This window comes from Pseudophryne corroboree, chromosome 6 (genome assembly GCF_028390025.1).
Source record: "Pseudophryne corroboree isolate aPseCor3 chromosome 6, aPseCor3.hap2, whole genome shotgun sequence".
Taxonomy (NCBI): domain Eukaryota; kingdom Metazoa; phylum Chordata; class Amphibia; order Anura; family Myobatrachidae; genus Pseudophryne; species Pseudophryne corroboree.
In genome coordinates, this window is record NC_086449.1 from 494,370,253 (window position 1) to 494,386,657 (window position 16,405).

Sequence of the window (16,405 nt, forward strand, 5' to 3'; positions counted from 1 at the left end):
ATTGATACCCATTACGCAATTTGCGTACGCTTTGCGGGATCATAAACACTACTTGTACATTCTAACGTGATTTGTGTAGGTTTTTTTTATTTTAAGGGAGGTTCGCTGTTCACTCAGGAATTCTCCAGCAACTGATACCTACTGGGGAGGGTAGCATACTCCCACACGCCCCAGTAAGTAGAGGTCCCATAGGGGCCCTGGGTTGAGTACGCCAGCGCTGAAGCAGTGTGTGGGCATATTGGTCGATGTGGGCGAGAGTGGGTGAAGGCACTCGATGGACTTTCACCGTCGCCTTACCTCTGGGAACGTGGTTTTTGTAGGAATTCGCTGAGAAGGCAATACCTGCAAAGAATGGGGGCCAGTTGCTCAAGTAAGGGACGATCAACCAAGGTTCAGGTTGATATTATTCCGCGGCCAGTCGAGTCGGCGAGGTACGTAATGTGTGAGAAATATGGATCACACGCAGAGGTTTTATGCAATGAGTGGGAACGTATGACTGTGAACGATGGGTAGAAGTTTCCCAGGGTAGGCAGTTTTAATCTTGAGGTTTTGCAATATTTAAGGAGAAGGATATGTCTGATAAAATCTCAAAAACAGAGGATCAGACACATAATCTGTTTACATTTATGGCAACAGGAAGGGGAGATACAAAGGGAATTAGCTCAAGCAGCTGGTTCCCATCTTAGCAGGAAGCTGATGGCAACTGGAGAAACAATGGCTACAGAGAATGGCATACTGGGATATGATGATAATAGGGCACTTAATAAATGTATTAATGATGTTAATAGTAAGCATAATAAATGTAATAATGATCGAAGTAAAACTGATAAATGTACAAATTCTAAGCCGTGCAAGTTGCACTCCATGTTAAACTTCCCTCAGGATCACAAGCAAGAAAGTGAGCCCAGCACGATGTCTGCACTTTTTCCAGCAGCCATCATACGAGACACCCAGGTGGGCACGGCCCAATCGGTAAAGGCAGTAGTCAAGCCCTCTTACGGAGGGTCAGGTGAGGTCGTGTCCTCAGGTAAGTACGGTATTGTATGTTATGAACAGACAATTGCACCTCACATTGTAGAGTATAGAGAAGTAGCGGTTTCTGTATTAATGGATGGTTTAAAGGAAGTGTTAAGGACAAGAGTACAGACCACTCAACCCAACTGGAGAGGTATGTCGGTGGCTGCTTTGAGAGAGACCGCTATTGAGCATGATCAGAACATCGTAAGACACAGGGAGTCACAGGGCAGTAAGCAAATGACAATAAGTAGACAGGCCCTGACAACGAAGCCACATCAGCTTAAGCCCCAGACCCCTGTGGGTAAGTCAAATGTGATAAAATGTTATAACTGCCAGAGGGAAGGGCATTATGCACGAAATTGTATGTTTAACGACCCATATAAGGTATATAAACCCCCTAGACAACAACATAATGCACGTAATTGTAATCAGGGATCATATAGGAAAAAGTTTGGGCCGCACTTGTAATTTGCAGCCAGTGAAGTTGATTATTAGCCTTGATAGTAAGCCTGAGGTTACAGTCGATGTAATTGGAAGGTCATTCCTTGTAGACACAAGGGCGGCCAGGTAAACTCTGTGATTTATCTTTAAATATTTCCTTTTCATCTCTGACGTTCATCAGACAGCTCAAACGTCACATGTCTACTTGGTCCTTTCAGAGGTCTACCCAACCCCAGTGTATCTTACCAGCATCGTTGTGTCTGGCCAAACACAAAGGGTGGAGAGTGGAAATGCTGGTGGGGGAGACTGTGCAGAGATACCGATGGACATGTTGGTGTGACAGCCTGATGGTGAACGGAAATCTGACAATGTTTCTTTTCTATTGTTCTCTCTCTTTGTTCTTTCATGTTTTACGGATGGTATGTAACACAACAGTTAGACAAATGGTAATGCAAGATTTATGCTCCTTACAGAAAAATTGCTGAGTCGGAAAGAATATCGTATCACTGGAGTGTTCGTTTTGGGAAGACTGAGAGACAGCACTGTTGAGACGACATCTGAGCAAGAAGAACAACAAGACTATAGTACAATTATCGTAACATTTTTCTTTCCCTTCAATTATTTTCGGTACCCCCATTACAACTTTCTCTTTCTCCTCCTGTAAGATGGACTCGCCCCAAGAGACTGCAGTCCGTGTTTTCCTGTTGACCCTGTTGTTGACCAGAGCAGTCTGTTTCGGTGAGAGTAACAGTGAGGTCGAGAAAGGATCTGGAATGGGTTCTGATGACCAGGATGGATTCGTAGAATTCCGAGAGCAACACAATCACAGAGCAAAGGCGAGTATCAAAAAACGATCTGGTAGCCATGACACTAACAGACATTGTGAAGGATTGTTAGCTGAAGAGAATTGTATATGTAGGAATTGTGACAACATAGTTGAGGACGGGTGCATCCAGAGATGTCGGTCCAGCGTTAATATCAATATGGACCGTCATCCATTGAGTGACTATCACTCATTAGTGGGTAAGGTTTTAAACCAAACGGAATGCTGGGTGTGCTCACAAGTACCTCAAGGTCATAGAAAGTCAGGACTAGTGCCATACTCTTTAACGATAGATGAGGTACTTGAATTAAGGGGTGGGAGACCGGTGGACAAGAAATTTTATATTTCTAGGCCTCCTAGTTTGAAGCTCCACCAATATCATGTGGTTAGGTCCTTAATATGTTTTAACATTTCTAATCCCCGAAAGCCGGGAAATTGGGAAGTGACATGGAACAACCGAACCATGACATTCTCACACAGAGCCGATAGAATGCCCATTGACTCAGAGCTTATACGCCAAATAGCCAACAGTGGAAGATATTTCCAATATAGGTACACTCTAGGAAGTAGGCCCATGCGAGTTGGAGAAGTATCACCAGGATACTGTGCGCATATCATACAACCTGATACGTGTACTAGTCAGATGAGAGAGTTAGGGATAGGATTTTTCACATGGAAGGTTTGTAATATGGTGATGTCATATTCTGTCCCATATGTCCTCCCCGATGATGCATATTTCATATGTGGGAGGAAGGCGTATAAGTGGCTTGCCCCAAACTCAGAGGGATTGTGTTACATTGGAAGAGTGTTACCGGAAGTAATGACCATTACCCATGATAGAATGAAAGACGTTCACCGCAATGCTCAAGCTCCTTACACTCACACCCATTACGAACACATTGTAAAGAGACACCTTATAGATAGGACAGAGCATGCAGCCTCTGATTTGATCCACGAATCCACCGGGATTCAACTCCTGCTCGCGCTAGATATCACCCGTACTGCCAGAGGAGTTATAAATTTTAGGTATATTACCGCGCTAGCGAACCTGATAGACAATATCACCGAGATGTATGATGACACCTTTAGATATACTGGGAGAGAATTGCAAGCTTACAAAATGGAACTGATCCAGCACAGGATGGTTCTCAATTACATCACAGCAGTGACAGGAGGGTATTGTGTCACCCTAGCAACTCAGTATGGAGTGAAGTGTTGTACGTATATCACAAACAGCACTGAGGACCCAACCGAGGTCATAGATCAAAAGATGGACGATATCTTGCAATTGAAGTGGGAGTTCCGAAGGAGACACAACCTTACCCTTGCTTCTGTGGGTAATGAACTGACCGGCTGGGTATCATGGTTGAACCCACGCAATTGGTTCTCAGGTTTAGGAGATTGGGCTCAAAATGTTATCGTTGCTGTAGGGAAATTCCTCATATGTATCCTAGGAGTTGTCATAATGATTGGATTGATATTCAGATGTGTTCGAATTTTAATGAATTGCAAGCGTAGTACCAAATTGATGAGTTTGAGGAGCGAGGGCATTGTAACAACAACTAGTTTAATTTATGACCCAGCAATTGAGACGATGTTGTGATAAAACGTGATTCCACGGTCCGTTTCTTTCACCCGTTTCTCCTTTGTTTTTCTCCAAGGTAAAAAGACACCGACTCGGAAGAAGATTTTGATGACCCATTATACAGACCATTGATGAACTTTGTCACAGCCATTTGATGAACTGTTAGAGACTGTAATTTTTATGGACACTTGAAGAGCTTTGCTTGCCACTCAGCAAAGATACAGTTATCCGGACAAGACTTCGACAAGACATCAACAAGACTCCAACAGACGCCCAAGGACGACCACACATATATATTCATACGAATGCATTTATAACGCATGTTTCTTATCTTCATCTCTTCTATCTTCAGGCAGTGGCACACATAGTCGACAGGTGATATAGACACATATATTAGCACTCACATACTTTCCCCCTTCATGTATCATCAACTAATGTGCACCCCATTTGTTGGTACTAAAAGCCGAAAAGAGCTCGGTAGAGTTTGTTAGCCCACTTACAGACCCTTAATACGGGATAAGAAGGATTCAATGTATACTTCGCAATACCTCGAAGCTTATTTTTAGAACATGTACGGCACGATGATACATGACCCCTCAGACATGGATTTCATACATACATACATGACTTTTACTATCTCACTAGGTCATACATTTCCCACCTCCTCCTCTTCTCCCTACTCCCAATCATAATAAGGTATTTCATGGTAATATATTTGGTATTTCATGGTAATATATTTTTATGCTTAATTGTTTAGATAGTGGCAGTTATTGTTGACTGCCAAAGGGTGGACTGTCAAAGTCGAAAAATATCCTGATTCCTATGCCTTGTACTAACCCCTCATGCATGCGCCCTGCCGTGCGTGCACATATCCGCAATTTGCGTAAGATCGCTCCGGCGATCACGCGCGGTGTATGCGCATTTACGGTAGAGTTTGTGAGCGTCTAGCGGGCGACTCGATCATAACATATTTTACCCACATAGTGTGTTTTATAGTGAATATTCCCCTTAACAATGTCAGAAAGTATGTTTAGTGTAAACGATTCTTGGACAGAGAAATTCCTCTTTGCATGATAGGAAGGGTCAGATAAAGGTAGAACGGTGGTGTCTAGTATCCAGCTGTAGAGTATTTTAATAGTAACATTTCGGTGTTGGTTAGGAAGAGATTGCTCGCTCCTGCGCATAGTTATGTACAAAAGTAGTTTATAGACATTTACTATATTTGCTGTTCATTATCCATGCGGGGGGAATCCAGAGGATACCACCCACTACAGCAGTTGGGGAGAGACACAGCCCACCTGTTCGAACCCACCTATGACCTTTTGTTATAATGCAGAGACACATTCCTGTGTCCAATGAACCATGAGATTATAGGGATCATTGTATTGTTACTGTATGCTGTGTATATAAGGACCACCATTGCTGGGCCAGTCACTCACTCTCTCTGCAAGGTTTTCACATTGAAGGCCGAGGGCTGGAATTCAGGACGCGCTTGCGAATCATCCCCATGTATGTAAGTTTCTCTGTAGCCATTTTGTTATCCTCTGTGTTTGCCATTTGTTCTCATTGTGTACTCATTCTGTTTGCTTGTGTTTGCGATCGTTCGCTATTGTTCATATTATTCCTTGTTATTCTGTTTAGATTTTGATGTTAGTTTGTAGTGTATGATATGTATTGTTTAACCTTTTATTAGAATCTATCCACAGTGGCCTTAGAACCATGTGGTTTTCAAATACAAATCAGTGCTGTGTTGTCACTTTCCTGCCAGGGCTTTCAAAGTGGTTTAACCTGTTTAAGCATTGTTAAGGTGTATAAGCATTGTTAAGGTGTATGCACTGCTGATACTTTGTATCTCCAGCGCTACTTAAAGTTTAAAGGTATAGTGCTTTGCTGCTAAGGTTTAAAGTATAGGCATATCCTTACACTGTTTCATTACTTAAGGTTTACTGTATATCATTCTGTGAGCGTCTGTGCCGCTCGTGTCTTGCGCCCACGGCCTAGCGTCTGCTACGCTAGGTGCGTACCCTTACGGTACTCAGTGCGCCAATAGCGTACTTAGTCCGTAATAGAATATAGCTTAATGTTTATAGGTAATAACTGACTTTATCAAAAGTCCCACACCCCCAGCAACTCAGAGGTTATTACATTTAGCATCTATGTCCAAGTGCCCTTCTCAATTGTTGAGCGTTTTTGTAACTGCAACTTTTAACTATTCTTAAAAGAATTGGGCCCTTCCTTTGTTTCTATAATAAGCGCCTCACCTTTTCCTTTGTCTTACTTTCTACTAACTTTTACTTTGATATTTATTTTCCTAAGAAGAAAAAGGTGAATGCTACAAAGCTAAAAACTTGCTTGAATAAAAAGGTATAAATAAACAGTATGTGAATCAGGAAGAGATAACATCATCAGGCACAAGCAGCTGAATTGCAATAAAAATGTATAAACTCTTTTCTTCTCATTTTTCAAATTGGTTGGGAGGGGAAGGAAAGTGGAAGGAAAAAAGAATAGCAATATAAAAAGTATAGGAGCGTCAAGGGGTAACAAAGGAAACTTGCAGAAAATTGAGAGAAATGAAAAAATCATTTAAGTTTATGCCCAACTTAAGTTTTTGAATTAAACATAACATTCTTTTTTTTGCAAAAAGATGATGAACTTGTGTAATTAGGATTTGGTTGAATATGTTCAAGCAGTTCTTCCCTTGTCATCTCAAAATAATGAAATTCTTTGTAGATGGAGCCTCACTTAATGTACTGATTTGTATGTTTTGCTTTAGAATAGCATGCTGAGAAATACTTTTTTTTTTTTTTTTATCCCAGTCACCTAGAATATGTTTTTAACAGAACAGGAGAACCTTTCTTCACAGAGGCCTCCATTTAATTGTATCCTTTTACTAACATAAATGTACCATGCAGACACCATCCGTACACGTGTGTACACGGTCGTCTTAACAGAGGAGGAGGCAGCCTGTGTCCAACCTCCTCCGTCGAGGCCCATTCCTCTGCAGCTGACGCCCGTCAGCGTAATAGAGTCTGAGAACTAGAGGGTGCACAGACTCTATTGCGCATGCACAAATCTCCGGGGAAATGGCACTGCGGCCATTTTCCCCAAGATTTTCTTACTGCTTATGCGTAAATCTCTGGAAAAATGGGAGCAGCGCCATTTACCGAAGATTTGAGGACAAATGCTACCACCAGCAGGTGTTTCCGGAGAGGTGCGTATTTCAAAAATGGGTACAGCGTGTGCGGTGAGGACCCCCGTGAACCCTGGGGGGCCCTGTGCACCGCACACACTTGCAACCATTATAGATACGCCATTGTGTGTTTTTGTCTTTCTATTCCTCTATGTATTCCTATGTCCATGTCCCTCGATTTTTACCGTCCTTTCATTATTTGCATGATTATATTTACAATTTTCTGTAACGTCATTATCATTCTTAGGGCAAGATACAAGACTCATGGAATTGAATGACCACTATATTATTACCTAATGTTAAAAAAAAAAAACTACTATACAGCCATATAACTCTTACAAAGATCTGCAGTTGGAAGTGCACAGCTGCCCAGTGACAGATGAGTGTTCTGCATTTCTCACTCTCTGAAACTCTTATGTGTTTGAAAACATACTTGGTTATAGGGCCGGGCTGAGCTGGGGGGGCAGGGTACCATCTGGATTCTGACCCCCTGGGCTGGTACAATTAGGTAGCTGTGGGAAATACAGTATGCAGAGAGGTCAGAGAGCATCCGAATCCATACAACTGGATTCGGCTCATGAGACGAGACCAATGTAAAGAAGGTAAGTTTGCTGGCAATACCTGAAGGGTGGGGGAATGCTATGAGGTGAACATTAAGTGGCTGAGGGGGTTGCTGTGAGGTGGACAGTGAAAGGGACAGTGATTTCTATGAGCGGATTAGTGAGTGCTTTTAGGTGGGCAATGAGGGAGTCAGTGAGAGCTGTGCTCTGAGGTTAGTGTGTGCTGCAAGGTGGTCAGGGTTATATGGAAGGAACTGGCAGTGAGAGAGACCTACGGAGGGGTAATGAAAACTGCTATGGAGATAGCAATCAGGGCGTTACAGTATGCAGGGGGCAATGAGATGACAATGGAGTGGGCAATCAGAAAGTTATGCAAGCGCATTTGTGGCTGCCTACTCTCTTGGAACGTCCAAGAGGCTCCCTGACTCCCTGAAAAGTGGGCGAATCTCCTGGAGACCACTTACAAGGCACTTTACTTCCAGGAGAGCCACCCAGGAGCACCCTTAAGATGCCCCTGGTGCTCTGCTTCCTGGTCCCAGTATCTTCTTCATGACGTCACATGTGTGTGACCTGCCCAATATGCATTTGTGCCTGGCTACAATACTGTTGTCTATTATACGTGTGTGTAATGATAAATAATAGTAATATAAACATATTGTTGCTCACCACTCCACAAGTTTTGGATGGGATGCTCTACAAAACCCAATAGATAGACTGCATGTAGAACCTTGTACAATAAGACCAGCAATCTCCAAGTAGCTAGGAAAAAGTTCATTTAATCCAAAATTTTGTTCTGTAAAGACACATTGTGCATGAATGTCCTGGTCTCTTTCTACAGTATATATAAATATGGTGTCTGTGGAATGAAACTATAGGCGCCACATTCTCTTTCATTATATTCATTCATTAATATAGCACCATGAGCCTGGAAAGATTTGCACCAATACACATCTTAAAATCAATTTTCAATGGGCCGATGAGGAAAATCCAAAAATACATACGAGATTGAAAAGAATCGTCGGGGCATTTTTGCCTTCTAAACTTTCTCTAACGTCCTAGATGATGCTGGGGACTCCGTAAGGACCATGGGGAATAGACGGGCTCCGCAGGAGATAGGGCAATTTAAGAAAGACTTTAGGATTCTGGGTGTGCACTGGCTCCTCCCTCTATGCCCCTCCTCCAGACCTCAGTTTTAGACTGTGCCCAGAGGAGAATGGGTGCACTGCAGGGAGCTCTCCTGAGTTTCCTGCTTAGAAAGCATTTTTGTTAGGATTTTTTCTCTTTTTCAGGGAGCACTGCTGGCAACAGGCTCCCTGCATCGAGGGACTGAGGAGAGAGGAGCAGACCTACTTAAATGTTAGGCTCTGCTTCCTCGACTACTGGACACCATTAGCTCCAGAGGGAATGAACACAGGTTCGTCCTGGGCGTTCACCCCAGAACCGCGCCGCCGTTCTCCTCACAGAGCCAGAAGAAATGAAGACAGAAGACGTCTCTGGCGGCAGAAGCCTTCGGTGCTTCACAGAGGTAACGCACAGCACTGCAGCTGTGCGTCATTGCTCCACTACACCTCACACACTCCGGTCACTGTAAGGGTGCAGGGCGCAGGGCGGGCGCCCTGGGCAGCAATAAAACACCTCTCCTATGGCAAAAGTGTATATACATGTACAGGTGGGCACTGTACATGTATATAAAAGAGCCCCCGCCATTTTTTAATAAGTTTGAGCGGGATAGAAGCCCGCCGCCGAGGGGGCGGGGCTTCACCCTCAGCACTCACCAGCGCCATTTTATCTACACAGCACCGCTGAGAGGAAGCTCCCCGGACTCTCCCCTGCTTGACACACGGTGAAAGGGGGTTTTAAAGTAGAGGGGGGGCACATTATTGGCGTTTATACACTACAGCAGCGCTACTGGGTAAACATTCTGTGTTTTTCCCCAGGGAAATATAGCGCTGGGGTGTGTGCTGGCATACTCTCTCTCTGTCTCTCCAAAGGGCCTCAGGGGGAACCTGTCTTCAGAAAAGAGATTCCCTGTGTGTGTGAAGTGTGTCGGTACATGTGTGTCAACATGTTTGATGAGGAAGGCTCACCTAAGGAGGAGGGGGAGTGCATGATGGTCAGGTCGCCGTCTGCAACGCCGACACCGGACTGGGTGGATATGTGGAATGTCTTGAATGCAAATGTAAATTTACTGCATAAACGATTAGACAAGGCTGAAGCTAGGGATCAGTCAGGTAGTCAGACCATGCCTGTCCCTGTGGCACCAGGACCTTCGGGGTCTCAAAAACGCACCATATCCCAGATCACAGACACAGATACCGACACAGAGACTGACTCTAGTGTCGACTATGAGGATGCAAAATTACAGCCAAAGGTGGCGAAAGGTATTCGTTACATGATTATGGCCATTAAAGAGGCTTTGCATATCACTGAGGAACCCCCTGTCCCTGACACGAGGGTACACATGTATAAAGGGAAAAAGCCTGAGGTAACTTTTTCGTCCTCATTTGAACTAAGCAACTTTTGCGAAAAGGCTTGGGAATCTCCAGATAGGAGACTACAAGTTCCCAAAAGGATTCTTATGGCGTATCCCTTTCCACAAAAGGACAGGATACGATGGGAATCTTCGCCGAAGGTAGACAAGGCGCTGACACGCTTATCCAAGAAGGTGGCACTGCCTTCTCAGGATACAGCTTCCCTCAAGGATCCTGCTGATCGTAAGCAGGAGGTTACCATGAAGTACATTTACACACATTCCGGTACTATCGTTAGACCGGCTATGGCATCGGCCTGGGTGTGTAGTGCTATCGCAGCATGGACAGATTCCTTATCTACGGAACTTGAAACCCTAGATAAGGATTCCATTCTAATGGCCCTAGAGCATATCAAAGATGCTGCTTTGTATATGAGGGATGCTCAAAGAGACATTTGTTTACTAAGCTCCAGAATAAAAGCTATGTCTATTTCTGCTAGGCGACTCCTGTGGACCCGACAGTGGACGGGGGATGCCGAATCAAAGCGGCATATGGAGTCCTTGCCTTACAAGGGGGAGGAGTTGTTTGGAGAAGGCCTCTCGGACCTTGTCTCTACTGCTACGGCCGGTAAATCAAATTTCTTACCTTATGTCCCCCCGCAGCATACAAAAAAGGCACCTCATTATCAAATGCAGTCCTTTCGTTCCAATAAAAGCAAGAAGGTACGGGGATCGTCCTTCCTTGCCAGAGGAAAAGGCAAGGGAAAAAAGCTGCATGCAGCTAGTTACCAGGAGCAGAAGTCCTCCCCTACATCTGCAAAGTCCACCGCATGACGCTGGCGCTTCCCGGGGGGAGTCAGCTCAAGTGGGGGCGCGTCTTCGATTTTTCAGCCAGGTCTGGGTTCACTCACAGGTGGATCCCTGGGCTATAGAGATTGTTTCTCAGGGTTACAGGCTGGAATTCGAAGACGTGCCTCCTCGACGGTTTTTCAAATCGGCTCTGCCAGCTTCCCCATCAGAGAGGGAGTTAGTGTTGACTGCAATTCAAAAATTGTATCTTCAACAGGTGATAGTCAAAGTTCCTCTTCTCCAGCAAGGAAAGGGGTATTACTCAACCCTGTTTGTGGTCCCAAAACCGGACGGTTCGGTCAGGCCCATTTTGAATCTAAAATCCCTGAACTTGTACTTGAAAAAGTTCAAGTTCAAGATGGAATCGCTCAGAGCGGCCATCGCCAGCCTGGAGGGGGGGGGGGGATTGGATGGTGTCCCTGGACATAAAGGATGCATACCTTCATGTTCCGATTTTCCCTCCTCATCAGGCGTTCCTGAGATTTGCAGTACAGGACTGTCATTACCAATTTCAGACGTTGCCGTTTGGGCTTTCCACTGCCCCGAGAATTTTCACCAAGGTAATGGCGGAAATGATGGTGCTCCTGCGCAAGCAGGGGGTCACAATTATCCCATACTTGGACGATCTCCTCATAAAGGCGAGATCTCGGGAGAAGTTGCTGGACAACGTGTTGCTGTCGGTGAGGATGTTGCAGGGGCACGGCTGGATTCTCAATTTACCGAAGTCCCAGCTAGTCCCTACAACACGCCTGACCTTTCCGGGTCTGATTCTAGACACAGACCAGAAAAAGGTTTTTCTTCCAAAGGAAAAGGCTCAGGAGCTCATGGCCCTGGTCAGGAACCTATTAAAGCTAAAAACGGTTTCAGTGCATCATTGCACACGTGTCCTGGGGAAGATGGTGGCATCGTACGAGGCCATCCCCTTCGGCAGGTTCCATGCGAGGACCTTTCAATGGGATCTACTGGACAAATGGTCTGGGTCCCATTTACAAATGCATCAAAGGATCACCCTGTCTCCCAGAGCCAGGGTATCTCTCCTGTGGTGGCTGCACAGTGCTCACCTCCTAGAAGGCCGCAGGTTCGGAATTCAGGACTGGATCCTGGTGACCACGGACGCAAGCCTCCGAGGTTGGGGAGCAGTCACATTGGGAAGAAATTTCCAAGGTCTCTGGTCAAATCTGGAGACTGGTCTCCACATCAACGTCCTGGAGTTGAGGGCCATTTACAACGCCCTACGCCAAGCGGAGGCATTGCTTCGGGACAAACCGGTTCTGATTCAGTCAGACAATGTCACGGCAGTGGCTCATGTAAACCGCCAAGGCGGCACAAGGAGCAGAGTGGCCATGGCAGATGCGACCAGGATTCTTCGCTGGGTGGAAGGCCATGTAAGCGCCCTATCAGCAGTATTCATCCCGGGGGTGGACAACTGGGAAGCGGACTTCCTCAGCAGACACGACCTGCATCCGGGAGAGTGGGGACTTCATCCAGAAGTCTTCGCACAGATCGTGGGTCGGTGGGGTCTGCCTCAGATAGACATGATGGCGTCCCATCTCAACAAAAAGCTAAAGCGGTATTGCGCCAGGTCCAGGGACCCTCAGGCGGTAGCGGTAGACGCTCTAGTGACACCTTGGGTGTTCAGATCGGTCTATGTGTTCCCTCCTCTACCTCTCATACCCAAGGTGTTGAGAATAATAAGGCTAAGAGGAGTCAGAACGATCCTCATTGTTCCGGATTGGCCACGAAGGACTTGGTATCCGGATCTGCAAGAGTTGCTCACAGAAGATCCGTGGCCTCTTCCCCTAAGGCAGGATCTGCTGCAGCAGGGGCCCTGTCTGTTACAAGACTTACCGCGGCTGCGTTTGACGGCATGGCGGTTGAACGCTGGATCCTAGTGGAAAAAGGTATTCCGGAGGAGGTCATTCCTACCCTGATCAAGGCTAGGAAGGATGTGACATTGAAACATTATCACCGTATATGGCGAAAATATGTGTCTTGGTGTGAGGCCAGAACTGCTCCTACGGAGGAGTTCCATTTGGGCCGTCTGCTTCACTTCCTGCAAACGGGAGTGAATTTGGGCCTAAAATTAGGGTCCATGAAGGTCCAAATTTCGGCCTTGTCCATTTTCTTCCAAAAAGAATTGGCTTCTCTTCCTGAAGTACAGACATTTGTGAAGGGGGTACTGCATAGTCAGCCTCCCTTTGTACCTCCGGTGGCACCTTGGGATCTTAACGTGGTATTAAGTTTCCTCAAGTCACCTTGGTTTGAACCACTCAATACGGTGGAATTGAAATATCTCACTTGGAAAGTGGTTATGTTATTGGCCTTGGCTTTTGCAAGGCGTGTTTCGGAATTGGCGGCTTTGCCGTATAAAAGCCCTTACCTGGTTTTTCATGTGGATAGGGCAGAATTGAGGACTCGTCCTCAATTTCTGCCAAAGGTGGTCTCATCTTTTCATATGAACCAACCTATTGTCGTGCCTGTGGCTACGCGGGACTTGGGAGATTCCGAGTCCATGGATGTGGTCAGGGCTTTGAAGATTTATGTGTCCAGAACAGCTAGGATCAGGAAGACTGAAGCTCTGGTTGTTCTGTATGCGGCCAACAAGGTTGGCCCTCCTGCTTCAAAGCAGACTATTGCTCGCTGGATCTGTAACACGATTCAGCAGGCGCATTCTACGGCAGGATTACCATTGCCTAAATCGGTTAAGGCCCATTCCACTAGGAAGGTGGGCTCTTCTTGGGCGGCTGCCCGAGGGGTCTCGGCATTACAGTTGTGCCGAGCAGCTACTTGGTCGGGGTCAAACACCTTTGCAAAGTTCTATAAGTTTGATACCCTGGCTGAGGAGGACCTCCTGTTCGCTCAATCGGTGCTGCAGAGTCATCCGCACTCTCCCGCCCATTTGGGAGCTTTGGTATAATCCCCATGGTCCTTACGGAGTCCCCAGCATCCTCTAGGACGTTAGAGAAAATAAGATTTACTTACCGGTAAATCTATTTCTCGTAGTTCGTAGAGGATGCTGAGCGCCCGTCCCAAGTGCGGACTTCTTCTGCAAGGCTTGTATATAGTTATTGCTTACATAAGGGTTATGTTCTAGTTTCATCGGTTCGAACCGAGTCTATATTGTTGTTCATGCTGTTAACTGGATAGTTTATCACAGGTTATGCGGTGTGATTGGTGTGGCTTGTATGAATCTTGCCCTTAGGTTAACTAAAATCCTTTCCTCGTACTGTCCGTCTCCTCTGGGCACAGTTTCCCTAACTGAGGTCTGGAGGAGGGGCATAGAGGGAGAAGCCAGTGCACACCCAGAATCCTAAAGTCTTTCTTAAAGTGCCCTATCTCCTGCGGAGCCCGTCTATTCCCCATGGTCCTTACGGAGTCCCCAGCATCCTCTACGGACTGCGAGAAATAGATTTACCGGTAAGTAAAATCTTATTTTTTATCAACTAAATAAAATAGATTTGAAGCAGTATGTTGGTGCAAGGACTTTCCAACACACATGTTGAAGGAGTGCATTCGGATGCATCGCTCATCAATTAGTAAAGCAGCATCAGGTATAGACCAAAGCACATCACCTGTTGTGATACATTTTTATGGTGTATGTTAATTGACCACATTAAGCCCCTAAAAAGAGGTAAATACTAGTATAACAGAATGGCATATACTGGGTCACCTCATCCCCCCTCAGATCCATGCCCCCACCTGCTGTCCTTCTCCTTCCACCATTGTGGCTCCATTCTGAGAAATTCCATGTGTACTCTATGTGGACCCATACCAGGTGTAAGTGAAAACAGTGCTTATCTGAACTAATATACTGTAGTAACATCTTTAATGTCAATAGGACTTCATGTATATATAGTACAAGATAAGCACAGACAGTAGGATGGATTCAGATGCAACTTGCTGCAGGAGCAGGCAGTGGTGACTCACTGGGGTGAAGGCAACAGCTCTCTTATGATCCTCTACCCATTATATGGGTGAGCAAACAATATCAGAGGAAGACAAAGGGCAATGATGGCATGGGTAATATTCAATGAAAAAGAGAGGGACAAGGGCCCCGCCCGAGAGCTTACAAAATAAAGGGTTCTAGATATATACAAAAATCTATATTCTTACAGCTTGTTGAATAAATGTCCATCATGGTGGAACTGCTGTTATTATCTGTAGCTCACATTTAAATGTCAGTGGCTTGTTCATTTTCCCAGTGATGCAAAACAGCAGGAAGATGCATTATGCTTAATTAGTTGATAGTGCCGTTCTTATAACTAGCAAAAGCTGAGCACACATGGGCCAATCAAATGCTAGATGACATGTCCATTTTGGACAGACATGTAGCAGTTGGATAATGACTATACAGGCCAAGATTAGTAATATGCCGACATCTTCAAACCTCATTTACCAAAATGTCCAATGCTGATCTGATTTCCATGTGATTAATATTAGACATTAAATTGAGCCGTGATCTCTGAATCTGAGCAAGATAATTTTTTCTAAATACAACAACAAACACCTTGTGACAGTATCCCCTGCCAGACAGACATTTCACCTTGTATTTTGAAAACCTATTTAACTATCAGGAGAAATGACCTTCTATAATGAATGTATTTAACACTATTCTTTCAGGATTGGGAATTTCCTCATTTTATGGGTGATGTTGACGTCAATCTGCCTGGTTTACCTACTGCTCACATGCAGTTCAAGCTGCCACACTTTCAACGAATATTTAAAGAAGAGTACCATATACATATTACCGGTATGTTTTCATGTTGGGTAAGGGATCATGATTACAGTGATAATACAATTAATTATTTCTGTGTTTTGCAAGTGGTTATGAACATTCTGGGCTCAGTACTGTGTACATGGGTTGGTGGAATTCAATTGCCATAATCACTGAAACAATATTAACTAGTAATGTCTACAAAATAAGAGTATACAGTAAGAATTGCAATGAGTCATCGAGGTGTCCTTTGAGTCATGGGAGCGTGGCCTTGTGTTACATCTTCCAGTAGCTCCCAGACTATGCGGCTGCTCGATGTGATGTCATGACGTCATGTCGTGCCTGCGAATTAGAGAAAACTGCAAGATGAGCAGAGCATCGGGATCCAGGCATCCAGAAGGTGAATTGGCCCATCAAGATGTTGGTCCTTCTGACAATTGCGGTAATTGCCAGATGACCAGTGTAGTCTGTGGTTCCCACTATGGTGGCACATTCTAACTTCATTTTAGTGAAAGTTTTGTCAGTTGTGTTTTTGTGAGTTTGGTTTTGATGTGAAAGGGAGGGTGAGGTATCTGCAGCATGCTGCATAGTACAAAGAAATGAAAGTATGCCAACTTATGTGTAAACTGTTATTTAGGCTAAAATCACTAACGTCTGTAACATGCAACCTCTCTCCAATTATCAAATAGATTTCCCTAGATATCTTATTACACTATTATAAAATTCAGCTCATAAGCTTGTAGTTAGGACATATTT

At 44.9% G+C, this 16,405-nt stretch overlaps 1 protein-coding gene across 3 annotated transcripts in view; it reads left to right on the top strand.

Moving 5' to 3' along the window:
* Positions 1-16,405, top strand: part of TMEM117 (transmembrane protein 117) — a 724,897-nt gene that overhangs the window by 638,930 nt on the left and 69,562 nt on the right. For all 3 annotated transcript variants that reach the window (XM_063927348.1, XM_063927349.1, XM_063927347.1), the window contains exon 7: positions 15,556-15,685. In XM_063927348.1, coding sequence (XP_063783418.1) covers positions 15,556-15,685 — 130 coding nt within the window. The remainder of the gene's footprint in view (positions 1-15,555; positions 15,686-16,405) is intronic.